Consider the following 22,046-nt stretch of genomic DNA (forward strand, 5'->3'; position numbering starts at 1 on the left):
CACAGAATTACTGTATGCCTTGTACACACAACACAAAAACAGTCTAAGAGTTACCAGTTCTGTATCGCTTCCATGAGAAAATGAATCAATCTCACTGACTGCACTGGGTTCCAGTAATCAGTAATCGTACTAGATTGTTCTTTCCAAGTAACTTTAATTACCCTGACAGTGCAAACAGAGACTGTACAGAGTGAATAATATGGCCAACTTTGCTTTAATCACTACATTTACCAGGAGGAAACAAAGAGACCACAGCAACATACAGAAGCACGCTGTCATTGGCAAATTCCATTGAACATGCGTCTCTCCTATAACATTACCTGCCACATAGATAAAAAGCAGGAAATACACTAAATTACATAAGCTATACTGTTGTATATAGTTGAAAATAATAGACTGTTTTTTCCTCACACTCATATCAATGCGCTGTATAGCAACAGTCAGGAAAAAAGGTTAATAGTAAAGAATGCCATCTGGAAAATTTTCATTCCCATGGTGTTGAAGCCACTGAAGGAAATTGCTGCCCTTCTTTAATTGCATGAAGCCTGGGCCAAAGAGACTCCAGGAATGACTCTTCCTGAGCACTATATACCATAGGAGTGGGAAAGTCACCAAGGACCAAGCACATTTATTGGAGAGAGATCACACCCTGCAACAACTTCAGAAACTATGTCACTGTGTTTAAGTGCATGAAGGTGTTTTAGGTTTAAGGCAGGGGCTTGTTTCAATACGGCTACATTCATAGGAGCCGATGCTATGGGTGCTCCGGGGCTAGAGTACCCACGAAAAAAAAAATAGTGGATGCTTAGCATCCACCAGCAGTCAGTTCCTCCCCATCCCACCCCCAGTGCCTCCCGCCCACTGGCAGCCATGCTGATCAGTTCCTCCCCCTCCCTCTCAGTGGCTCCCGCCTGCCACGATCAGCTATTCCGCAGCATGTAGGAGGCGCTGGGGGGGGGGGGGGGGGGGACTAATGGGGGGGGCAAACTCGGGGCAGGGGCAGGAAGAGGCGGGGTGGGGGTGGGGCCAGGGCCTTGGGGGAAGGGGTGGAGTGGGAGCTGGGCCTGGGGTGGAACACCCCCCAGGAAAGGAGGAAGCCTGTACCTGTGGCTACATTAATGAGCCTCTGTTCAACTCAACCCTAGCAACCTAAATGCAGCCAGTTCCTTACTGCGCTGCAAATCCCCTTGAACAAATGGCATTTCTAGACATTTGTAAAGGCAACTGTGTCCTCTTCTGTCTGGCCTTTACTCAAAGTCTTAACATGCATAAGCAAAACTTTGTGTTTTCTTTTGTACAGCGTAACAGTTATGCATTCAATAACTATGCTACCATACTGATGCGATTCCACTATAAACCTCTGTTTGCCTCTGGATCATTTTTAAAAAACCCATCCAGTCAAAGCCTGGTTTAAAATGATCATTCCAGATACATATTTTTTTATTCTAAAAGTTTGTGCAAGTAGGGGAAAATAATATTCTCAACATTACATGAGGTTTAAATAAACTTCGATGGATCCGTTTTCACAAATTGTTTTAGGCTGTGTTTTGCAAAGAAAGCTTACCAGGAGCAATGGTCTCCAAGGTCCCACGATTAATTTTTCTAGTGCTTGTGCAGTGTTGGACAGCGGAGCCAGTAAACACCAAGTAAAAAACTACATCATCTTCAAGTTCAGCTTCTTCTGTCAGCCGTACTGTAATAACACAGTCACCCTAAGAAAAGGGCAAAAAAAGCCAGAGGTCAAGTTCACATTCTCAATAATTTTATTATATAAAAGACCCTCTCGGTCTCCAAGGCTCCTGGTTTCTTCTCTGTCCTTTTTCACATCACTCTAAGAGTCCTGCTCCCATCTTCAGATATACAGGTAGATTTCAGCATGCATTTTGACCAGATCATCAAGCACAGCAGTCAGCTTCAAAAAGATATGCAGAGGCACGGCTATTAGATCCTGACAGGAAACAGTTTTCCCATCCCATGAAAATTTTCAAGGTTTGAGGAAAAAAAATAAACTCCCACATTGCACTGGGATGAAACGAAGACTTTTACAAAATTTTACCCCTCACCCACCCCCCTCCAAAAAAGAGAGCAAGAGAGAGCCCTCACCCCAGAACAGCCAACACAGTCTGGTCTGTAGGGCACTCACCTGAAACGTGGGAGGACCTGGTTCAAGTTTCTGCTCTCAGTCAGGCAGAGCAGATTCTTGAACCTGGACCTCCCACATCCCAGGTGCATGCCCTACCCACTGGCTCCTCTCTCTCACCAGAAATCCCATACCGGACCTGAGAATCCTGCCTGATTCAAGTTTTTTCCAAAACTGGTATGGTTTCACGAAAAGTTTCGGTTTCGACAATGTGTTATTTTCTGATGAAAAACTGTTTATGTAAAAACAACAAGGAGTCTGGTGGCACCTTAAAGACTAACTAATTTTTATGTAAAAAAATTCCCAAACCCTGCTCAAATGGCCATGGTAGGCGACAACATCTGGAAACGTCGGCACAAGATCAAAATCAGCACCGTGATATCACGATGGTACTGTAGCATCTCATTGGTGTTTGACACACACAAGGAAGCATGGAGAGCAACCAAAAATTGCTCAAGTATCCAAAGTATCCCAGCCTAAATTCTCTTTGATCCCTCTCTGTGCCAAGGTAACTACCTACTGATACCTGCAAGGTAACTAACTCAAGCACTGACCACTCCTCTCCTCAACACACAAACACAGAAACCTAGGGAAGCATCAAATTCAATAGGGTTTTCTCTTGCTACAAAGAGAGGGGGACAGAAACATGATCGTAAGGAACCAAGGACAGTGTTATTGCAAAATTATACTCAATAGACCTACCCTTCCTGGAACAACAACTCCAGACAGGAGAATAGGCATTATATTTTCAGGACTCAAATCTGACTCCCTTTGTAACCCAATAGCTATGTACTGGCACATATCAATATTGCCTAGAAGTAAGATTTATTGTCATGCCTTCATGGTCATGTGCAATTACACTTTTACCAAACTATAACAATTTGAAAATATCCACTGCCTTGTTGCAAGGTATGCATTACCTCCTCGTTTGCCACATTCTCTAGCAGATCATGCTTTGATGAGGCTGCAAAACCTTATTTAGATCAAATACACTAGTCCATGAAACCAGAATATACCCTGAATAAGTGGCAGATTTTCTCCTCTATCTCTTGCTGTCTCAGGTGACACTCCTATGCTCAGTCTGCACAACCTAGATTTTTAGAACTACTGTTTGCAAAAAAGTATACATAAATGAGACATGCAGTATAATTGTAGCTGTGTTGGTCCCAATATATTAGAGAGACAAAGTGGGGGATGTAATGAAATCTTTTATTGGACCAACTTCTGTCCGTGAGACAGGCTTTCGAGCCCTTCTTATCTCTGCATAAATGATATGCAGTTATCATAAGTAACTCTGCATGTAACTGAAGTAATTGTATGTGCAAATTATACACATTCTTTTGGACATACAACTCTAAAAATCTGGTTTCAAGGTGTATAAATACCTATGAAAGATTAAAAATCCACTCTCCTGCAGCCTCGGAGATACATTCATTGCAAGGGAAGGAAAGTACATACAGAAATAACAAGGGTGAAGGGTGTTTTGTATGACTTTGCTCTCCTTCATAATTTGCCTACAATTAATTGCTTAAGACACACATCACTGGGAACAGTAGGCTGAAATGTCTGGTCCTTTTCTAGCCCACTAATCTACTAAAATCAAAACCAGTTTGATGCCTCAGGTTTTAAAATTTAAGCCGTATTAACTAGCCCTGTGTCACCACTCCACTTAGCATACATTAATGTTTTAAGTTTGGAAAAGGCTCCATGCAGATTATGCAAAATCTAATTTGAATATTCAAACAACAAGCACTGTCTCATTATATAACCTTGACTCTAAAATCCTTCAATTCATTGCTTCTCCTCCTCCCTCTCAAATTAACTTTCTCCCAAACAAATCCACCAGATTCCCATTCAGTTTCCACTCCATCCTCCTTTCTGCTCACTCACCCTCCCACCCTGGGTTCCCCACCCCCACCCCCTCTTCTACCTCTGGATCCCCACAGCTCCTCCACACTCCGCTTCACATTCTGGCTCCCTCACTTGAATTGCCCCTCCATCACCCTGGCCTGGCTCCCCCAAACTCATCTCTGGTTCCTCATGTCCATCTTTGGATTTGCCTCATTCCTCTCACCAAGAAAGTAGTCCCCCAACGTACCCTTCGACACAGCACAGCACCCTACATCACTCCACATAGTGTTACTCTTGCCTTCTCTCTGTATCTGCAGCTGGTTGGGTGATGCTGTGTGTGGAGTTTCTATGGTTACAGACCACCCATGGCCTCCCTAGAGGATGCTAACCACAGAGAATCTGCCTTAGAGGAGACTAACTGAACAGAAACCGCCTCAAGTACCTCTCCCTCCAGTCTTCCACTCCAACCCCATTCACTTTCCATGGGACTCTATAGTAAAGGTACACCACTGAAAGAAAGAGAAAACAAAAGAAAAAACGAACGAAAGAAAAAGAAAATGAAAACGAAAGAAAGAACGAGGGAAAATGAAAGGGAAACCAGCAAAACAAAAGGAAAGAGAAACCAGCAAAACAAAAGGAAAGAGAAACAAACGAAAAGGGGGTGGGGGAAGGAAAAAATAAAATAGAATGTCACATAATTTCATGACTCTAGGAGCTGGGGCTTTAAGAAAAACATCAAATATCATGAGAGTTGACACTACTGCCAACTAGTCATATGCCAGATGTGGACCGTATGGTAGTAAATCTAAGCAGGTTTTGGATGAGAAAACCACAAGGGTGACATAACTATGTGTGGTAATGTGGTTTCAGCAGATAGGCTCCTGCGGGCTTGTCAACATACAAAGTTGCCCTAGTGTCATTACACTAGTGGAAAACCCTGAGGGAAAACACTGATATCATCAACCTAAAACTAGTTTTATCGATTAAGCTTTCCCCTGTTTTCAGGAACAAGCTAACCAGATATCAACCAGATTTAAATCCATTTAAGAGTGCCCACACACAAAGATGCATCAATTTAAATAAATCAGTATAAAAGTACACCATTAGTTAAACAAGTGTGTACAGATCATGCGGAGAGTTAAACCTATCACTAGTCCTCGTATCATGGCTCACAGGTTAGTCCATCATCACTGCTCATAAAAGTAATGCTTACAATTAAACAATTAGCATATTACCCACTTTTTGTTTTTGCTGCAATTCATCTTGACAAAAATTATTTCACCAGTGGCAGAAAGGCACTAGAAGAAGTGCTTCTGCAGTCTATCAGGAGATAATACCAGAGCAGAGTTCCAGAGCAGGGATCGGCAAACCTTGGCACGTGGCCAGCCAGGGTAAGCCCCTTGGCGGGCCAGGTCAGTTTGTTTACCTGCCGCCTCCGCCGGTTCGGCCGATCGCAGCTCCCACTGGCCGCGGTTTGCCGCTCCAGGCCAATGGAGGCTGTGGGAAGCAGCGTGGGCCAACGGAGCCGCAATCGGCCGAACCTGCAGAGGCGGTAGGTAAACAAACAGGTCCGGCCCGTCCAGGGACTTACCCTGGTGTGCCGCGTACCCTGTTCTAGAGGATACAAAAGTAATAATACACAGAAGAGGTAGAAATATAATGTGTGTGTTTTCAATGATACCAAAAAAAAGATGGAAAAAAGTCTCAGATTTGAAATTCAAACATTACTAATTCACATGTAGAACTAAAAGATTCCATTCCAACAAATATGTCTGGTTTTGAAGCAACTATTCAAAACCCACACTTTTTAACCTACAAATCTCTCCCTTTGCTTTGATTTTTGTTTCTTCATCCTTGCTCAACCTGTTCCGCCCCCATGGCATCCACATGCAAATACTTAAATGGACCTAAAGTCCTGCTAAAGTTTAAGACAACCCCATCAACAGAGCTGATTGTTTAAACAAATATCAGCTAAGGCTCATATTTTTAAACCCAGAACCTGTAAATATGGCTCATCACTTTCCTTTGGAACAAAAGTAATCAGCACAGAGTACATGAGAAGGGGAAGGATAGCTCAGTGGTTTGAGCATTGGCCTGCTAAACCCCAGGGCTGCGAGTTCAATCTTTGAGGGGGCCACTTAGGGATCTGGGGCAAAATCAGTACTTAGTCTTGCTAGTGAAGGCAGGGGGCTGGACTCGATGACTTTGCAAGGTCCCTTCCAGTTCTAGGAGATAGGATATCTCCATTAATTTATTTTATTTATTTAACCATGTATTGATGGGTTTATACACACATGGACTAAACAAAGGCCATCAGGGTAATAATTTATTTTAACAAGCTGAGGAGATACAGGTTAACTCACAAATATTAGAGCAAAAAACTATAGATACATGCACCTAGTTGTTAAAACAAGCAGGATAAAGGACTAACACAGAACAAGTTGCAGATGTGGACAAATACTAGAACCCCTCAGGCCCTCTATATAGGTTCGTCTAGACTAGGATTTAAAGGAGTGATGTTAGATCAAGTTAGCTAACTCTACTTTACATCTTCTAAAACTCTAGTCAACGCAAAGCAACTGTACTTCAGAATATGCTAAACTGGTTGAGTTAACGTCTAGAGAGAAGCCTAGGTTACGACAAAATCAGCTAGCATGATTGTAAAGGTCTACACTGGACTGCAGTGTAGACTACGGGGGCTGTGAACTGTAGAGCGCACCAAAATGTTGCACTCCCCGGTGGATGATGCTGACAGAAACTAAACATTACCTAGTTTGTGTTAGTACAGTCCTGTTTGAAAGAGGACTACGTTAACGCAAACTAAGTACCTTTTAGTTCGCACCAACAGCGTCTACATTGGGCAATTAGAGCACATCATTTTGGTCACACCCCCGCAGTCCACATTGTGCCACAAAACTGTGTCTACACAGGTGCTAAAGGGGTATTCCAGTGATGCTAAGCTAACTTACTGAACTAACACAATTGAAAAATGCTCCATTTTCTGCTACATAGACAGGGCCTACATAGACAGGGCCTTACTTGACTGTAAACCACACTTTATGGGTCTACCCTGGAACTCTATTTCAAACTAAGGTTGGTAAACTGCGTCTACACTGGTGTTCAGTGGGGTTCGGAATCAAATTAAGTTAACTAATTCTGTTGAAACAAGGTACCTTTGTACCTAAGCAAGGCCTAAGAATAAGCATCTCCTGCCACCTCAGTTAGCAACCTGGGAGCTGCAGCTCAGGTGTCAGTTTCATGTGACATCACCATCCAGATCTCTCCAAACCCTGCCAAAGTCTTTTAATAAAAAGCGGGAAGTCAATACCCAATATTCCTAATATAAAAGACAAGCATAGACTTTTTTTTTTTTTTTTTTTTTTTTTTTAAACAAACTGACATTCTCTTTGTGGGTCATTAGCAAGATGGAAAGGATGCCATTCATTCATTCATTTATTGTGCGTTGCAGTTCACCTTTGTGCGCGCCTTCTGAACTGCCATCTGCTATTGTGTACGGCATAATTAACTGTTTGTAATCTACTTTGAGACCCCTGGATGAAGGAGATATACAAGTTCTAATTATCATGATTAAGAAAGTGGGTGGCCTTTAATATCTCTCATTAAAATCGGTAACAGACAGCAAAACTCTGTCATCTTCATCATAAAAAAATCCATATCCAAAAGTTACTTTAAAAAAAAAATTTTTTTTTTAAAAATATGAATTAACAGTTTACAGTACAAGGTTCTCTCTTTCCAACAACTTCAGAGTTAAAGCAAACCAGTTACAAATGTGGCCAAATTCCTTAAACCCACATAGAAGAGTTTCCAATAGCACTATTGCACTTTGCCTGCAAAAACATTTTAATTGAATCATGTTTACCTTTATTCATTTAATATTACCCAAATAATGTCATCTGTTCAATATCACTGCCACACAAGGTGGCTATTATAACCCCTTTCATCCTGAATGGCTACAAATGGAAAGCCAGGCTGCCAATACCCCTTTGGTGAAAGTACAGATAGATCAAAGCAATTCTCCGGCACATGCCAACAAATAAGAATAATTTAATTTCAAACCTAGTTTGGATTGAGTAATATTTACTTAGCTTAAAGCCCATTGGAAATGAAAACATTCCATTTTATGTCCATTCACACAAAAGGTCACCATTTCTTTCAACTCCCAAATTTCGATTCAAGATGTATGAAATAAACATTTCAGAGATGTGACCTGTATGAATTAAGCCTATTATTGATACATTCAGTATCTCCAGCTGGGGAGGGAATGTTGTTTAGTGGTCACAGCACATGACTAAAGATAAGGGACTTGGCCACAGATTCACTGAGGGCTGATCTACACACAATTTTTGTACCACTATATCAATTTAGAAACTGATTTTAACTGAAGTGGTACAATGTCTAGAGTTGACACCGTTACACCAGTATAATGGTGGCTATATCGATATAAGCACCCTTACAGCAATATAATTGTGTCAACACTAGAGCACTATACCACTTTGTATCAATTTCTAAACCATTACAGTAATGGGAGTACAAAAACTGTGTGTAGATGAGCCCTGAGTGATCATGGCTAAACCATTTCTTTTCTGTGTTTCACTTTCTCCATCTGTAAAAGGGGAATGACCTGCCCTTGTAGGGCTTTTATATGAGCTTACTTCATCAGCGTTCGTAAATTTCTATGATGTTATTAGACAAGAGCCACTATACAAGAGCCAAATATTACTAATTTATTTGTTGTTTCTTAAAAATGTATCTGCATTCTAAAAAGAGACTACCTTAATCTCTTAAATGTTTGCACAGTTTAATTATACAGCAAAAGCTCAAATTTCCAATTGAGTTATTGACCATCTTTGTCTGTCTGCTTCTGTAAGTGCTGGGGAACCATCAATCTTATCGGACTCTATACTGCAAATGATACCGAATCATAAGGATTCCCCTGTAACGTGCACCATTTGGGATCACATGAGGACTCAATAAGAAATGGCAGAAGCAAGACCCACAGTAATCCATTCATCCCCAAAGCAAAACTATATCATTTTACAGGTTTCCTATACGCTTGTGTTTGTCCAGATTAGGGCCGGAAAAGGATTTTTTTTTAAATGTGCTAGCTAACGTATTTTAAAATTCCACTATAAACAGTTTAAGTTGTATTTTAATGTGAACCATATTCACCTCAAGCAGTTAGCACATTTTAAAATACCACTTATCCTTATACCACTTATCCTATTGTGGTGTTTTAAAGTATGTAAGCAAACATATCAAAAACTCATCTTTTTTCGCCTAACCCAGACAAAGCCTAGGCCTATTTAAATAAATGTAAACTCCAGTATGATGTGTTAGAAGTTTTATTAAAAGCAGAATGGTAAATGGACAGAATATATCAGCACTTGGTAATCCTGCATTTATTTCTAATGCAAGCATGAGATTGCTGATGTTAATCAGTACAATCTCTGGTTACATTTTTCATCATGGTAGCACCTACTACAGTACACTGATGCTGGGCACAAAAGCATGTATTAGATGACTAGGAAAAATTTACTAAGTGGATGCAAAAAATAGGTCTGATACCTTTCAGCACTTTTCTTTCCAAACAGCCTTTGCCAAGAAGAGTTCTGCTGTTTTATTGAAGAGTTTGGCTTGGAGTGTTAGATTAGACAAGTGAGAATAATATGCCCTTTTAACAGGTTTAATTCTGTTTCCATTCATAACAGAACTGACTTGTTCTTGGGTCAACTTCCTATTACATTATGCCTTTTGGTATCATAGCAATTTATACTTTCAAACTGGTAACTTCTTTATTAATGGAAAGCTGTTCACACAGTTTCAATGTGGATCTTCTTTTATGGGCACAGAAAATTGAAATCCTTTGATTGTTTTCCTCCTTGAACTGATTCAGGCTCAACTTTTTTTTTTTTTTTTTAAATGAAGTAGGCATGTTGTCATCTAACCTCCAAGCCAGAAGCGTTATCTACTGCTATGGGCACACAAAGAGAAGTCAGATTTCACTCCAGAGTCACTGTGAGTACGTCTACACTGTGAGTCACTGTGCAGCAGCTGCAGTGTAGACATATCCTGTATGACTTTGGGTAAGAGTAATGGGTTTATAAACACCACGTGAGCACAGGCAGGAAAGGAATCTTCCCTGCTTACTGGCAACTAGGCTGACCACACCCCAGCACAGCTGCCAGAACTGCCAATCATGGAGGAATGCACCCACAGCTGGGACCAATAAGGAAAACAAGCCAAGCCATAAAAAAGGAAAACAGAGCGCAATGAGGAGGCAGAAAGACCTAGGGGAGCAGAGGGCTAACAGTCCCATGCCACTCTGCCTATAACAAACTGACAGGGAGACAAAGGAAGATGGCAAATTCTGGAGTTTAAGGGCTGATTGACTCATTGTAGGTCAAGTTGATGGGACTGGGCTAATTTGAGATGAATAGAAATACAGAGAGACCAGTTTAGAGAAAGCTGGGACCTGTAGAGGGGCTGCCCCAAGAACAGTTCTCAGCGAATCATTTCACTTCTCTGTGCCTCAAGTTTTCTCATCTGTAAATAGGGTTGCCAACTCTGACTGAAGCTATTCTGGGAGATTCCCCCTCCCCCACATGACATTTTCTTAAAATATCCTATTAAAATCTCCCAGGTTGCTTTCAATAGGCACCGGGAGATCGGTGCCGATTCTGGGAGACTCCAGGCCAATCCTGGAGGATTGGCAACCCTATCTGTAAAATGGAAATAATCATTAGGGGTGGATGAAAATTCTCCATGGAAAGTGTCTAGTAGAGAGAATAAATGGCAGCTCAAAACCAAGGGGAAGGTGAGTACCCCACAATCCCATTCAAGATTTCAAATCACCATGACATTCATTAGTGACTCACCCTCTAATCAAGGGGTTAGCAACCTTTGGCACACGACTAGCCAGTGCCCTTCCCCACAGCCCCACCACAACTACACAGTGCCCCACACAGACCCCCACTGCCCAGCACCCCAACACACACAGACCTCCCCCACTGCCCAGCACCCTCCACCGCCTCACAGCCCAGCACCCACCACAGACCTCCCAGACACTCCCTCCCTCATGCCCTGCCCCCTCCCCTGGCCGCACTCACCAGCCCTGCTGGGAGGTGAGGTGAGTGTCAGCTGGGCTGAGCCAGCAGCATGGCTGGGGCCAGTCCTGGGAATCACTCCAGCCCCTTGAGAGCAGCGCTATCAGTCATGCCAGGGCCTGCCCCCGCCCCAGCCAGGCTCCCTCAGGACCCACTTGCCTGGAGGGGCCCAGCCAAGCCCCCTCCACGCTGACCCCCACCCCCCACTGGCCGAGAGTGGACCCACTTCTGCACCGATCCCAGGCGGCTCAGATCTGGGGAGGCAGGCGGGGCCCCACAGGTGGCGGGCATCAGAGACTGTCCGGAGCTGGAGCTGCACTGGGGTCTGGCCAGGGCAGGGGGTGGAGAGGAGCCAAACAAAACCACCACACAGATGGACAGTTCCGGGAAGGAGCCCCAGCCCACTCCGCTGTCCTCACAATGACACCAGCCTATGTCCAGGGGAAGAAATAGGTCAGGGAGGAATAAAGCCTAGGGGGAGGGAAGAAGAGCTCCAAGAGGGGACAGTGTGAAAAGCACAGACCCCCTGAATGGGGGCAGGGGATCCCCAGGGGCCCAGCAAGCGGAGAATGGAGCCCAGGAGGGGGAGTCCTCGGAGGGGGAGGGGCGCTGGAGCCCATGAATGTAGGGCGCTGGAGCCCACAAAAATGGAGGTCCCACAGGGGGCACTTCACAGGGTGGAAGGAGCCATTGGGGTGGAGGCCGCTGGAGCCCATGAAGCAGGGGGCAGAGCCCATGTGAAGCTGGGTCCACGGGGCGCTGGCTGGGTGAGAGGGACAGCCCTCCCCCAACATGGACTGCTGCTGGGTTCGAAGCTCCCAGGCTCACGCCTTTCGCCGGCGGAGTCTCATTCGCTCCGAGAGGGGGGAGGCTGCCTGCTGTGTGCCCATTTGAACCCCACCCCCTCCTCGGCACGCGCCCCCACACTGCCGCCAAGGGCCTTGCGCCAGCACTTGGGAGTGTGCACGCACCGGCAGTGTGGCACCATGCTCAGGCTACTGCAAGGGTAGAAGTGGGCTCTGCAATGAGTGTCCCGGTGCCCACTGTAAACCCAGTACTGGAAAGAGCTGCCCTTTCCATGAGGCTGGGAACAAAAGTCACGCTTCGATTCAGCTGTCACCTGCCGGCTCTCTGTGACCAGGATTAGCGCTGCGCCCGATCCAAACCCGCTCTTGGCGAACAAGCTTTGGGATTGGACCGATCCAAAGTGAACTGAAGTCGCCCATTTATTTTAACGGGGGGTAGCGACAACAGAGAGGAAAACCCACCTCAGCCAATTGAGCCCGGGCAGCTGCTGACCCCCAGGGCTGGAGTGTTCCAATGGCTCTCAGCACCCAGGGCTGAGTGACAGCCCTGGAGCAGAACCCCTCTACGCTCAGGGTGCCCCTAAGGAGGGCTGGGCAAGGCAGCTTGCAGGGAGCCCTGGCTCGCAGAGCCAGGCAGGGAGTCCCCCACAGCTGGCTCCGTGGATGCAGCGGAAGGGCTAGAACTGCTAGCTCTGAAATGAGACACGTCTCCTTGTTCGATGGGGGAGGCGGGGGCAGGTGTAATAGCTGCATCCTCCCCCCAGCACAGTGTGTGCAGACCAGCCCACCTAGCTCATGGCAGAGCAAGGGAAAGGAAGCACCTAGCCATGCCGGGGGCGGGGCTGCAGAGGCTGCTGCTGGAGCACTGCACATGCTGATTCCGCCCCAGGGCTGAGCACTGCTAAGCTGCTGCCCAGGTCACTTACCTACACTGGCATGCAGGGGCTGCACCTGGGGGGGTGCACCTGATTGATGTACGATTGGGATGCCATTTGTCCGGATATTCAGGTAAAATTTAAAACTTGGTAGTGAAATAGAAAATTAGTCAATTGGGGATGTCCTGTTTGTTAAACTTGATTGCACACTATGTTATCTGCTGGCAATTTTGGTTTTTCAGGTGTAACACAATTTACAGTAGGGATATGTAGTTTACAGTTCTGAACCACAGTGCATACCGTAGCACAAACTACAGTGGGCACTTAGTAACACGTAAGAAGCACAGAGACTGTGTGGTTCTTTTCAGTTGCTAGCTCTCTAGTTAATGGTCTTCAGCCGAAAACCCCGCCCGAAATGGCAACAGCAAGTAAGGAGCTAACTACCAAAACACAAAAAAGACAGTGCAGATACAGGACAGAATGGGAAAACACTTACACCTGGATTCGGAAATCCTACGAGTGTGATTCAAAAGCCTTTTGTAAAGCATGCAGGAAGGAATTTAGCATTTGCCATGACGGTGAGTCCAATGTTAAGCATCATGCTGATTCAAAAAATCATGAACAAAACACCGACACTCACAAGAGCAAATACCCTGGTCTCATTTTTTTTCAGCAGGTCAAATGAATCCTTCAATAACAAGGTTATTGCTGCTTAGCTAACAAGTTTACCACACAGTAGTCCATCAACACTCCTATCGCTCGTGTGACTGTGAACTTAAACTGGCGCCCACCTTGTATCCAGATTCAACGATTGTGAAGCATGCCAGCTGTGGCCGAACTAAAGCAGAGGCATTGATCAAAAACGTGCTGTCACCGCTCTCGACAAGATTTTCAAAAGATCCAGACGGTCCCTATTTCTCAGTTGCCACAGATGCATCTAACAAGGGCAATGTGAAATCTTTCCCCTTATCGCTGAGATACTGGACACCCGAACGTGGGGTCCAAAATAAACTGTTAGACTTCTATGAGCAAAGCAAAGAGACTGCAGAGGCAATAAGCAACACATTACTTGAAAAACTTGCAACACACAAACTAGACCTGAACAAAGTGTCTTTCTACTGTGCTGATAATGCGAACGTGAATTATGGAAAGCGACAATCAGTGTACCAGAATTTAAAAAAATAAGACGAAAATATCTTGCCTGCAAACTGCCCTCCCCATGTTGTGCACAACACTGTGAAACATGCTAGCAATACCCTGCAAGTTGACATTGAGACTCTGGTGATTAAGACATTCAATCATTTCAGCAGTTCTGCTAAAAGAGTAGCAGCACTGAAGGATGTTTGACTTTGTGGATATGGAGTATGCCACTTTACTGCGCCACGTTCCGACACGCTGGTTGAGTCTTTTCCCAGCTGTAAACAAGCTTGTAAATACTGGCAGGTTGTTAAGTGCTACTTTGTTTCTCTGGGCAGTGACGAGTGCCCAAAATCTCTATGGACGCTGTTCTCTGACATGGAAAATGGTGAACAAAGTGAGGGGCCTAGCAAAGTTGAGATTCATCTGGTTTTTCTCCAGAATGTCCTGAAAATCTTCAATGATACTATACTTTGTTTGGAAAATGACAGTGTGACGGCATGTGAAGTGTATGCCATAATGAATAATCTGAGAATTAAACTTCAGCAATGGAAGAATGACAAATTCTTCGGCTCCAAAGTTGAAAATGCATTAACTGAGATGCTGCCTGTCACTGCTGAATGTCTCCGGAAAGACTTCATGAAATTTTACCATGTGTCGGTCCTATATCTGGAGAAATTGTTTGATTTTTCAACAACTGGCTACTTGTTCAATACCCAGTGCTTGAACATCAAAGTTAATAAGGAATTTGAATACAGGGATCTGTCTGCAGCTGTGACAGCTGTAAACCTACAGAAAACAGTGGATCCTGATCAGCTCTATGATGAGTACTGTATCATCAAAGACATCAACTCCAATTTGGAGCCTGGCACATACTCAGTTGGGGAACCCTGGTCTCAAGTGCTGAGAAACAAGGACGGTGGCACTGAATTCCTGAACATGACAAAGCTGGTTTCATACATGCTCAATATACCAGTAAGCAACACATACACAGAGCGTGTATTTTCAATCATGAAAGGTACATGGACTGATGTTCGGAATCGAAGCAACAGAGACTTGGTGCCATCTGAAACCCTTGTCAAAATGACTTTCTGGATCAGTTGCAAGGACTTCTACAACTTTGTGATTGCCCAGAAGCAAGTCATGATTATGGCAAAGTCATCCAAGAAGTACAAACTTCTGGTAAATCTAAGAGGTATGCAAATTTTGAAGTTGATTTATTGACTGAATAAAAAACCCCACTCTTTACCCGTTTGTTTAGTGTACAAATAAATCTGTATGTTTAAATATGGATTATAACTAATTCTACGATTTAGTCAGGGAGGGCACGGCAGTCACTGATTCTGGACCTCCCTGATTTAGTTAGTTTCAGCTGTCAGCAGCTGAAGCTGGGGCTGAAGGCAGGACTGTGGGCCTCCCTTCCGTGACTGCGGCTGGAGCCGGAGCCAGGGCTAGAACTGGGACCCTTCGCTCCCCTGCCCTGCAACTGGGGCTGCAACCAGGATCCTGTGCCCCCGACCTGTGGCTTGTGGCGGGGGCTGCAGCAGGGGCCGTACGCCCCCCTCGCAGCTTTCTAGGGCTGTGCACCCCCCGCCCCATGGCTCCGGTCAGGGCTGTGTGCCTGTGGCTGCCTCCCCCGCCCCCAATGTGTTCTGATATTTTACTCTTGCCAACTGGTCACCCTAAAAGAGCCTGATTTTGCAACATGAACTCCTATCCACTAGAGTGAATTCAGAGATCCCAACTCATTTCACAATAGGCCATCAAATAGCTGAAAGATTATGTATGTTTTTTAATCCACACTACAATAATGACTGAACCAGGCACTTAGAGATGACACCCCTTATACCTCATTAACAGTGCACTGAGCCAGCCAGCCCATTTCAGTGTTAAAAGAGGACCACAAAGCCAAAACTGAAACAGATTCATATACTAAATCAGTGGTTCTCAACCAGGGGTCCAGGACCCCCTGGGGGGCCACAAGCAGGTTTCAGGGGGTCCTTCAAGCAGGGCCAGCATCAGACTCACTGGGGCCCAGTGCAGAAAGCCGAAGCCCCACTGCATGGGGCTGAAGCCCGAGGCCCTGAGCCCCACCTCCCAGGGCTGAAGCCAAAGCCCGAGCAGCTTAGCTTCATGAGGCTCCTTGTAGTATGGGGCCCCAAACAACTGCTACCCCCTAACGCTGGCCCTGGCTTTTAGATGCAGAAAATCAGTTGTTGTGACACAGGTGGGCTGTGGAGGTTTTATAGCATGCGGGGGGGGGGGGGGGACAGCAAAAAGAAAAAGGTTGAGAACCCCTGCGCTAAATGACTCCCACTGCCAAGTCCGTGAGGAAGTATTTGGTCCAGAAATATGTTGTTAACTGACCATTTTGAGGGAGGAAGGATAGTTGTGTGCTGAAAGCATGGGACACAGAGTCAGGAGTTCTATGATAATAGGGACATGTGAGAAACTTAAGGGATCTATAGTAAATACAGTGAAGTAAAATATATATATATATATATAGATAGATATATATAGATATAAAGATCACTAAGGTGATCAATACTGAAACCCCCACACCAATGGATACACTCAGGAAGACACATGGTAAGATAATATGCATCTTGCAGGACTAGTGAAGCCTACACTACTTGACAATGTACGTCTATCTCCAAAATAGCTATAGCATGAGGTGTACTTCAACAAGCTACTATGGGCAATCTGAAAGGGAGATACCCATAGGGGAAATCAGCAAAATACCTGTGTCTCAGTGGTGATAAAAGGAAGACACATATTGTGACTTGATATGAAAATGTTCAAGAAGTGTTCCAACTAATTCCCAATACCTAAGAGGACATGTTAGAATTAACTCTGAAATGGCGAAATTAAACCTAACTAATAAAAAAAATGGAAAAAACCTTCAAATGTATATATGTTATACACAACACCTCCAGAGAATTGCTGGGATTATCATCAGAAAAGTAGCTGGGACTAGTAGTTTACTGCCTGGGCGTTATTTCACAATCAAGGTAACTATTCCAAAAGTAACACAGCTACAGCTACAGCTACAGCTACAGCTACGGGGGGAAACGGATAGCTCAGTGGTTTGAGCACTGGCCTAATAAACCCAGGGTTGTGAGTTCAATCCTTGAGGGGGCCATTTAGGGATCTGGGGCAAAAATCTATCTGGGAATTGGTCCTGCTTTGAGCAGGGGTTGGACTAGATGACCTCCTGAGGTCCCTTCCAACCCTGTTATTTTATGATACAGCTTGAAAAAAATCAATGTTGTTGTATTACTTTAGTTTTTTTAATATTAGAATGGTTTATTCTAATATTACGCATTATTATCATCTAATAGTCTAATCTAATATTAGATTAGAGTAGAGTAGATTATCTAACAGTCTAATAATCAAATAGTCTAATCATCTAATATTAACTAATAGTATATATTGTCTCTCCATACTACTCTGGCTGTATGCAAGCCCTGATGTAATGGCCCCAAGTAAGCTACTTCAGCCATTAAGCAAAGCAGCACCAGGGAGCAGCTCCAAAATTGTTCTGCTGTTAGTTGGGGGGTGTGCGCGTGGGGGGCAAATCTCCCCAATATGTGGCCCCAGAATGTCAGTGAAAGACCCCAAAGCCTGTACCCTTACCACTTACGCTATCCAATAGTTCAGGGGTTCTCAAACTTCATTGCACCATGACCCCCATCTGACCACAACAATTACTATATGACTCCGGAAGGGGGGACTGAAGTTTGAGTCCGCCCAAGCCCCACATGCGGTGGCCAAAGCCTGAGCCCCAACACTCTGGGCAGGGGGGTGGGAAGAGTTGAAGCCTAAGGGCTTCAACCCCAGGCGGGAGCCTGTAATGTGAGCCCCGCCGCGCAGGGCTGAAGCCCTCGAGCTTTGGCTTCAGCCCCAGGCCCCAGCAAGTCTAAGCCAGTCCTGGTGACCCCATTAAAATGGGGTCAGGACCCACAGTTTGAGAACTGCTGCAATAGTTCATGGCATTAGTGCCAATCATACCACCCTGGGGTCCACAGGAATCCTGAAAGCTATTGTGATGGAATTATAGTATCTTGCAAGCCAACTTTAACTTGCTCAGGGTTCCTTGTCCCTGCCCCTCTCTCCAAGCCTTAGGTCAAGATCCTCAAAGGTATTTTGGGCTCCTAACTTCCATTGAAATCAATGGAAGTGAAGAGTCTAATACCTTTCAAGATCTGAGCCTTTTTGGCTACACTGATAAAGTATTCAACCATATAATTGTATTAGTAGCTGCCTGAGTGATCAACACCACTTTCAACCAATTACAAGCAACAAAATGGGCCTTTTATTTAAACATGGGAAAGGGAAAATAGCAGGCCGTGTTAATGCATCTGCTGCCTGAGAAATGGAAAGTCAGCCCTGGCACCATGGAGTTAAAAGGAGAGATTCAGAATTCCTGGAGGCTAAGTACATATGACCGTATTTTTTATTAGACTGTTTCCTATCAATGGTTATGGTATAATTTCTAAAGCAGAGCAGCTGTATCTAAAGTCATAGGTTTTAAGCCTTTCCCCGATTTAAAGGCACATGGCAGCAGAAGGGCTCTCCTCACTCTACTCTCCTCCTCTCTCCAGCAACACACTCCAAAAGATGCAGCTCAGACCGTGACTTGAAGTGTCAATTTCCCTACCAGCTGCAAAACAGCCTCTCCCACTTAAAAATATTTCACAACTACAGTACTGAGAGCTACAGTAATAATCAAGCCAAGTTTTAAAGTGACATTGTACATTTTTGCAACTAGGAATGCAATACATTGTATCTATATTTTACTAAGGACGAGTATTTTTCCTCTTGCCCTAGACAACCTTCTTTTACTCCTTAACAAACAATCATTTGCAACAAGTAACACTGACTTGAAAGCAGAACCTCAGCATTAAAATCTTTGTCCTGTAACGCAGTTGCCACTGGGTGGCAGTACACAGCACTGATCTCAACAAGAAACTAATAATTGCTTCTCTATTTTATTTTCCATTTATAAATAAAAACATATTGGTTTATTTAGACAGCTATATGTCACATAGCATCTTTCCTACAAACTGTCTCCCAACACACTTTACAGAGCCACGTAAGAAACAATAGCAGAATGAGGGGGAGAGAAAGATGTGACAAGCAAAGGAGAGCAGATATGTTTTTCTGATGAGATTTGAAAGCTTATAGTGATTTGAAAACGTACACTACCATTCTCTCTCTCACAGTTTCAGGCCTGTCAGTATCCTCAACATAGCCCTGCTCTGGCCAAATTCCATAGAGGATTTAACCAGGTTGTAAAAATCAGCTCCAGGCAAAGCAAGCGTTGACATTTTGTTACAGAAACCAAAGGGGATAAGAGTTCTGGAGGAGTTGAGCGGGGACTTAATCAGGTCATTTTTAAAGATGAACTGAAATTTTTTTTTCAAAAGCTATTTAAGAACCCAAATGAGCTGCAGAATACATAGATTTAATTTTACATAAATAGTAATAGCTCACTCTTATATGGTGCTTTTCATCAGTACACCCCAAAGCACTTCACCATCTTTTTAATACATTTATCCTCAACAGTTCTGAGAGTTAGGGAAGTGATGATCTCCTCATTTACAGATGGGGAACTAAGGTACAGAGAGGTTAAAGCATCTTTGCCCAAGGTCACACAAAAAGTCTGTAGTGGAGCAGAGAACTCAATATCTTACGCTAGTGCCCTAACCACCCGATTGTCCTTCCCCCACGTACTTCACCGAAAAGAACAGCTGAAGTCTCTAAGTCCTGGGATCTGCGTTTTTCCTGTGACAGCTGGTGGTGACATTATCACCCAACGTGCGGTAAGGGATGCAACCCTCTCCACTGTTCCTGCTGCTGGCGAGCTCACCAGCCACTGTGGGAGATAGAGAACCCTGAACTCAGGGCCTGGCAGCTATATGCTATCTTAACAGATTAGTTTACTGTGCATTGCATAGTAGCTACTTTTCCAATGAAGAAGTTTGTGACGCTTTTTAGTACTCGGGGTTTAAAGTAACCAACTTCACGATCAAGATGTTACAGCTCAGAACAATAATGGTGCCTTCAGCAGGGGGTAGAGGGGGCTCCGGGAAGGCACAAATTATTTCAATATCACGTAGACTATAATACTTCAAGATAATGGTGACTTAAGGGCTGAATGTCCGACAATAAATGCCTTGGGTTTGTTTGTTTAAGCCAATCCATTTATGTTATTTCACCATAAGACTGACATACACAGACAAGCCCCATTTATACCGACCTAGCAGAAAAGATGGAATACAGGGTGGGGGAAGTAGGAGGGGCTGTTTCAAACTAAATTAAGTAAACTGTGTGTCAGTGTTTGGAACGTGTGAGAAATAGGGGAGGAAGGCTGAGAAGGGATTTACCAACTGCAACTCACCCCGTGACCAGTCTGGAAGGAGTATGGTCTTTAAGCAGGAAAGCTCTCAATTGATGGTCATTTCATTTCATGAGGCTGCTCTAGATAAGACTGCTTTAAATATGTGAATGAACATTATATTAAATACATGATTGATGTGCGAAGGTGTTTACATTGGTATTCAGCGGGGCTCATGGGTTAATGCAGCTCCTAGTGTGAGAGTTATTCAAAGTGGCTCTTAAATTGTGGGGACCTGTGAGGTCAGACCTAAGAGGCAACAATACATTGCAAGTCCAGGATTCAGCTGTACAGCTAAGAAGCAGCATATTGGTTTGCAGGAACACAGCATTGTGCTTCATCAGCAGTGGTGGGCTCTACAGTTCAACAGAATAGGAGACAAACTATCCTAGCATGACGTGGACAAGAATTTGGGGAGCTGGGAATGGAAGGATCACAGATCAAAGGCCAGGATAGGGATCAAACATCATCATTTGGTGCATAGTTGAATAAGGACAATGTTGCAGGAAAGTATATGTAAGGATATCTTGCATTTCCATCTGGGAGGCAAAAAATAAAGATACAAAGGGAAAGCTGCACATTGTTCTTTAGAGCTGCCAAATATGTGTTACTCTGAAAGGTCAGAATTTACCCGAGCATGATGCTTTCTGTAAGACTTTCTAAAAAGTCTCCTTAGATTGTCAGGTCCCCCTTTAAATAACTCTGACTAATGTGTTCTTTGTTCCTCGTTTAAAAGGCCTTCTCATATTGTGGAAGTCAAAGGCTTTGGGGGTGAAGGAACAGAAAATCACCTTGTCATTAAGAGAAAATTCAAGTGCCCAACTAATACATGACAGAAGAGATTATCAGAGTCTCCTGCCTTTATAACTACAAAACTCAAGATCAAAGCGTCTTTTCTTCTTGCCTGAGGATCCCAAGAGAAAGTCACACAAGGCTACTATGTTGCTCAGAATAATGTTCATGGACTACTCCCATGTTAAAAGAAGACCAAGATACATTCTGCTTCCTGCCTGTCATTATCAGATACCCTCAAATCCCAAGTGGCCTGTATCACCCTGGCTCTTTCCAAGAAAGCAGTTTTATTGCCTTTAGGTAAGTGATTAAAACGTATCTGTCCATCCAATGGCTTCAGAGACAAACTTCATTAACAGGTAGCATCACACACAGCAAAGACATTTCACTTGGGCCTCATCCCTCTGGATAAATATTTTAAAAGATCACTAATTATAGTACACAATGGTGCACAAGTTGCACACTTTGAGACTCCGTTTCAGACATGGTAATTATTCTGCTGTCAAACACTGACTGCTTTGACTCCTCTTTGTGTTTTCACTCACCACAATCTCGTTATTTAAATTTGATTTTAATCAGCCATTGTCCACCTACCCAGCAGGAAGTAATTACTTTCTAACCCATTTCAAAAAGCTCAGTTCCTCCATCCACACTGGCAACTTTGGTACCTCGCCGTCGCTCATAACGACTGTTAGTGTTTAAATGCAGACAATGTGCTTGGAACTGTACTAGACACACAGATGAAGACAGTTGCTGCTCTGGGCAGATTACAATCTAAACAGGAGACATGAAGAAGGCAGGACACATTGAGGAACCGAGAAGAATTTCCTTGGTTTTATTAATGCCTCTCTCTTCCTTCTGTACGCAATGTTGTGGTGGCGAAGGCACTAGTGGGTTTGTGGGCCTTAAACAACAGTCTCA

The 22,046-nt window shown here is 44.1% G+C and overlaps 1 protein-coding gene across 1 annotated transcript in view; it reads right to left on the reverse strand.

Moving 5' to 3' along the window:
• Positions 1-22,046, reverse strand: part of LOC135884230 (A-kinase anchor protein 13-like) — a 46,935-nt gene that overhangs the window by 15,828 nt on the left and 9,061 nt on the right. The window contains exon 2 of the mRNA XM_065411486.1: positions 1,565-1,712. Within this exon, the coding sequence (XP_065267558.1) occupies positions 1,565-1,712 (148 nt within the window). The remainder of the gene's footprint in view (positions 1-1,564; positions 1,713-22,046) is intronic.

Source organism: Emys orbicularis, chromosome 10 (assembly GCF_028017835.1).
Source record: "Emys orbicularis isolate rEmyOrb1 chromosome 10, rEmyOrb1.hap1, whole genome shotgun sequence".
In the NCBI taxonomy this organism is placed as follows: Eukaryota; Metazoa; Chordata; order Testudines; family Emydidae; genus Emys; species Emys orbicularis.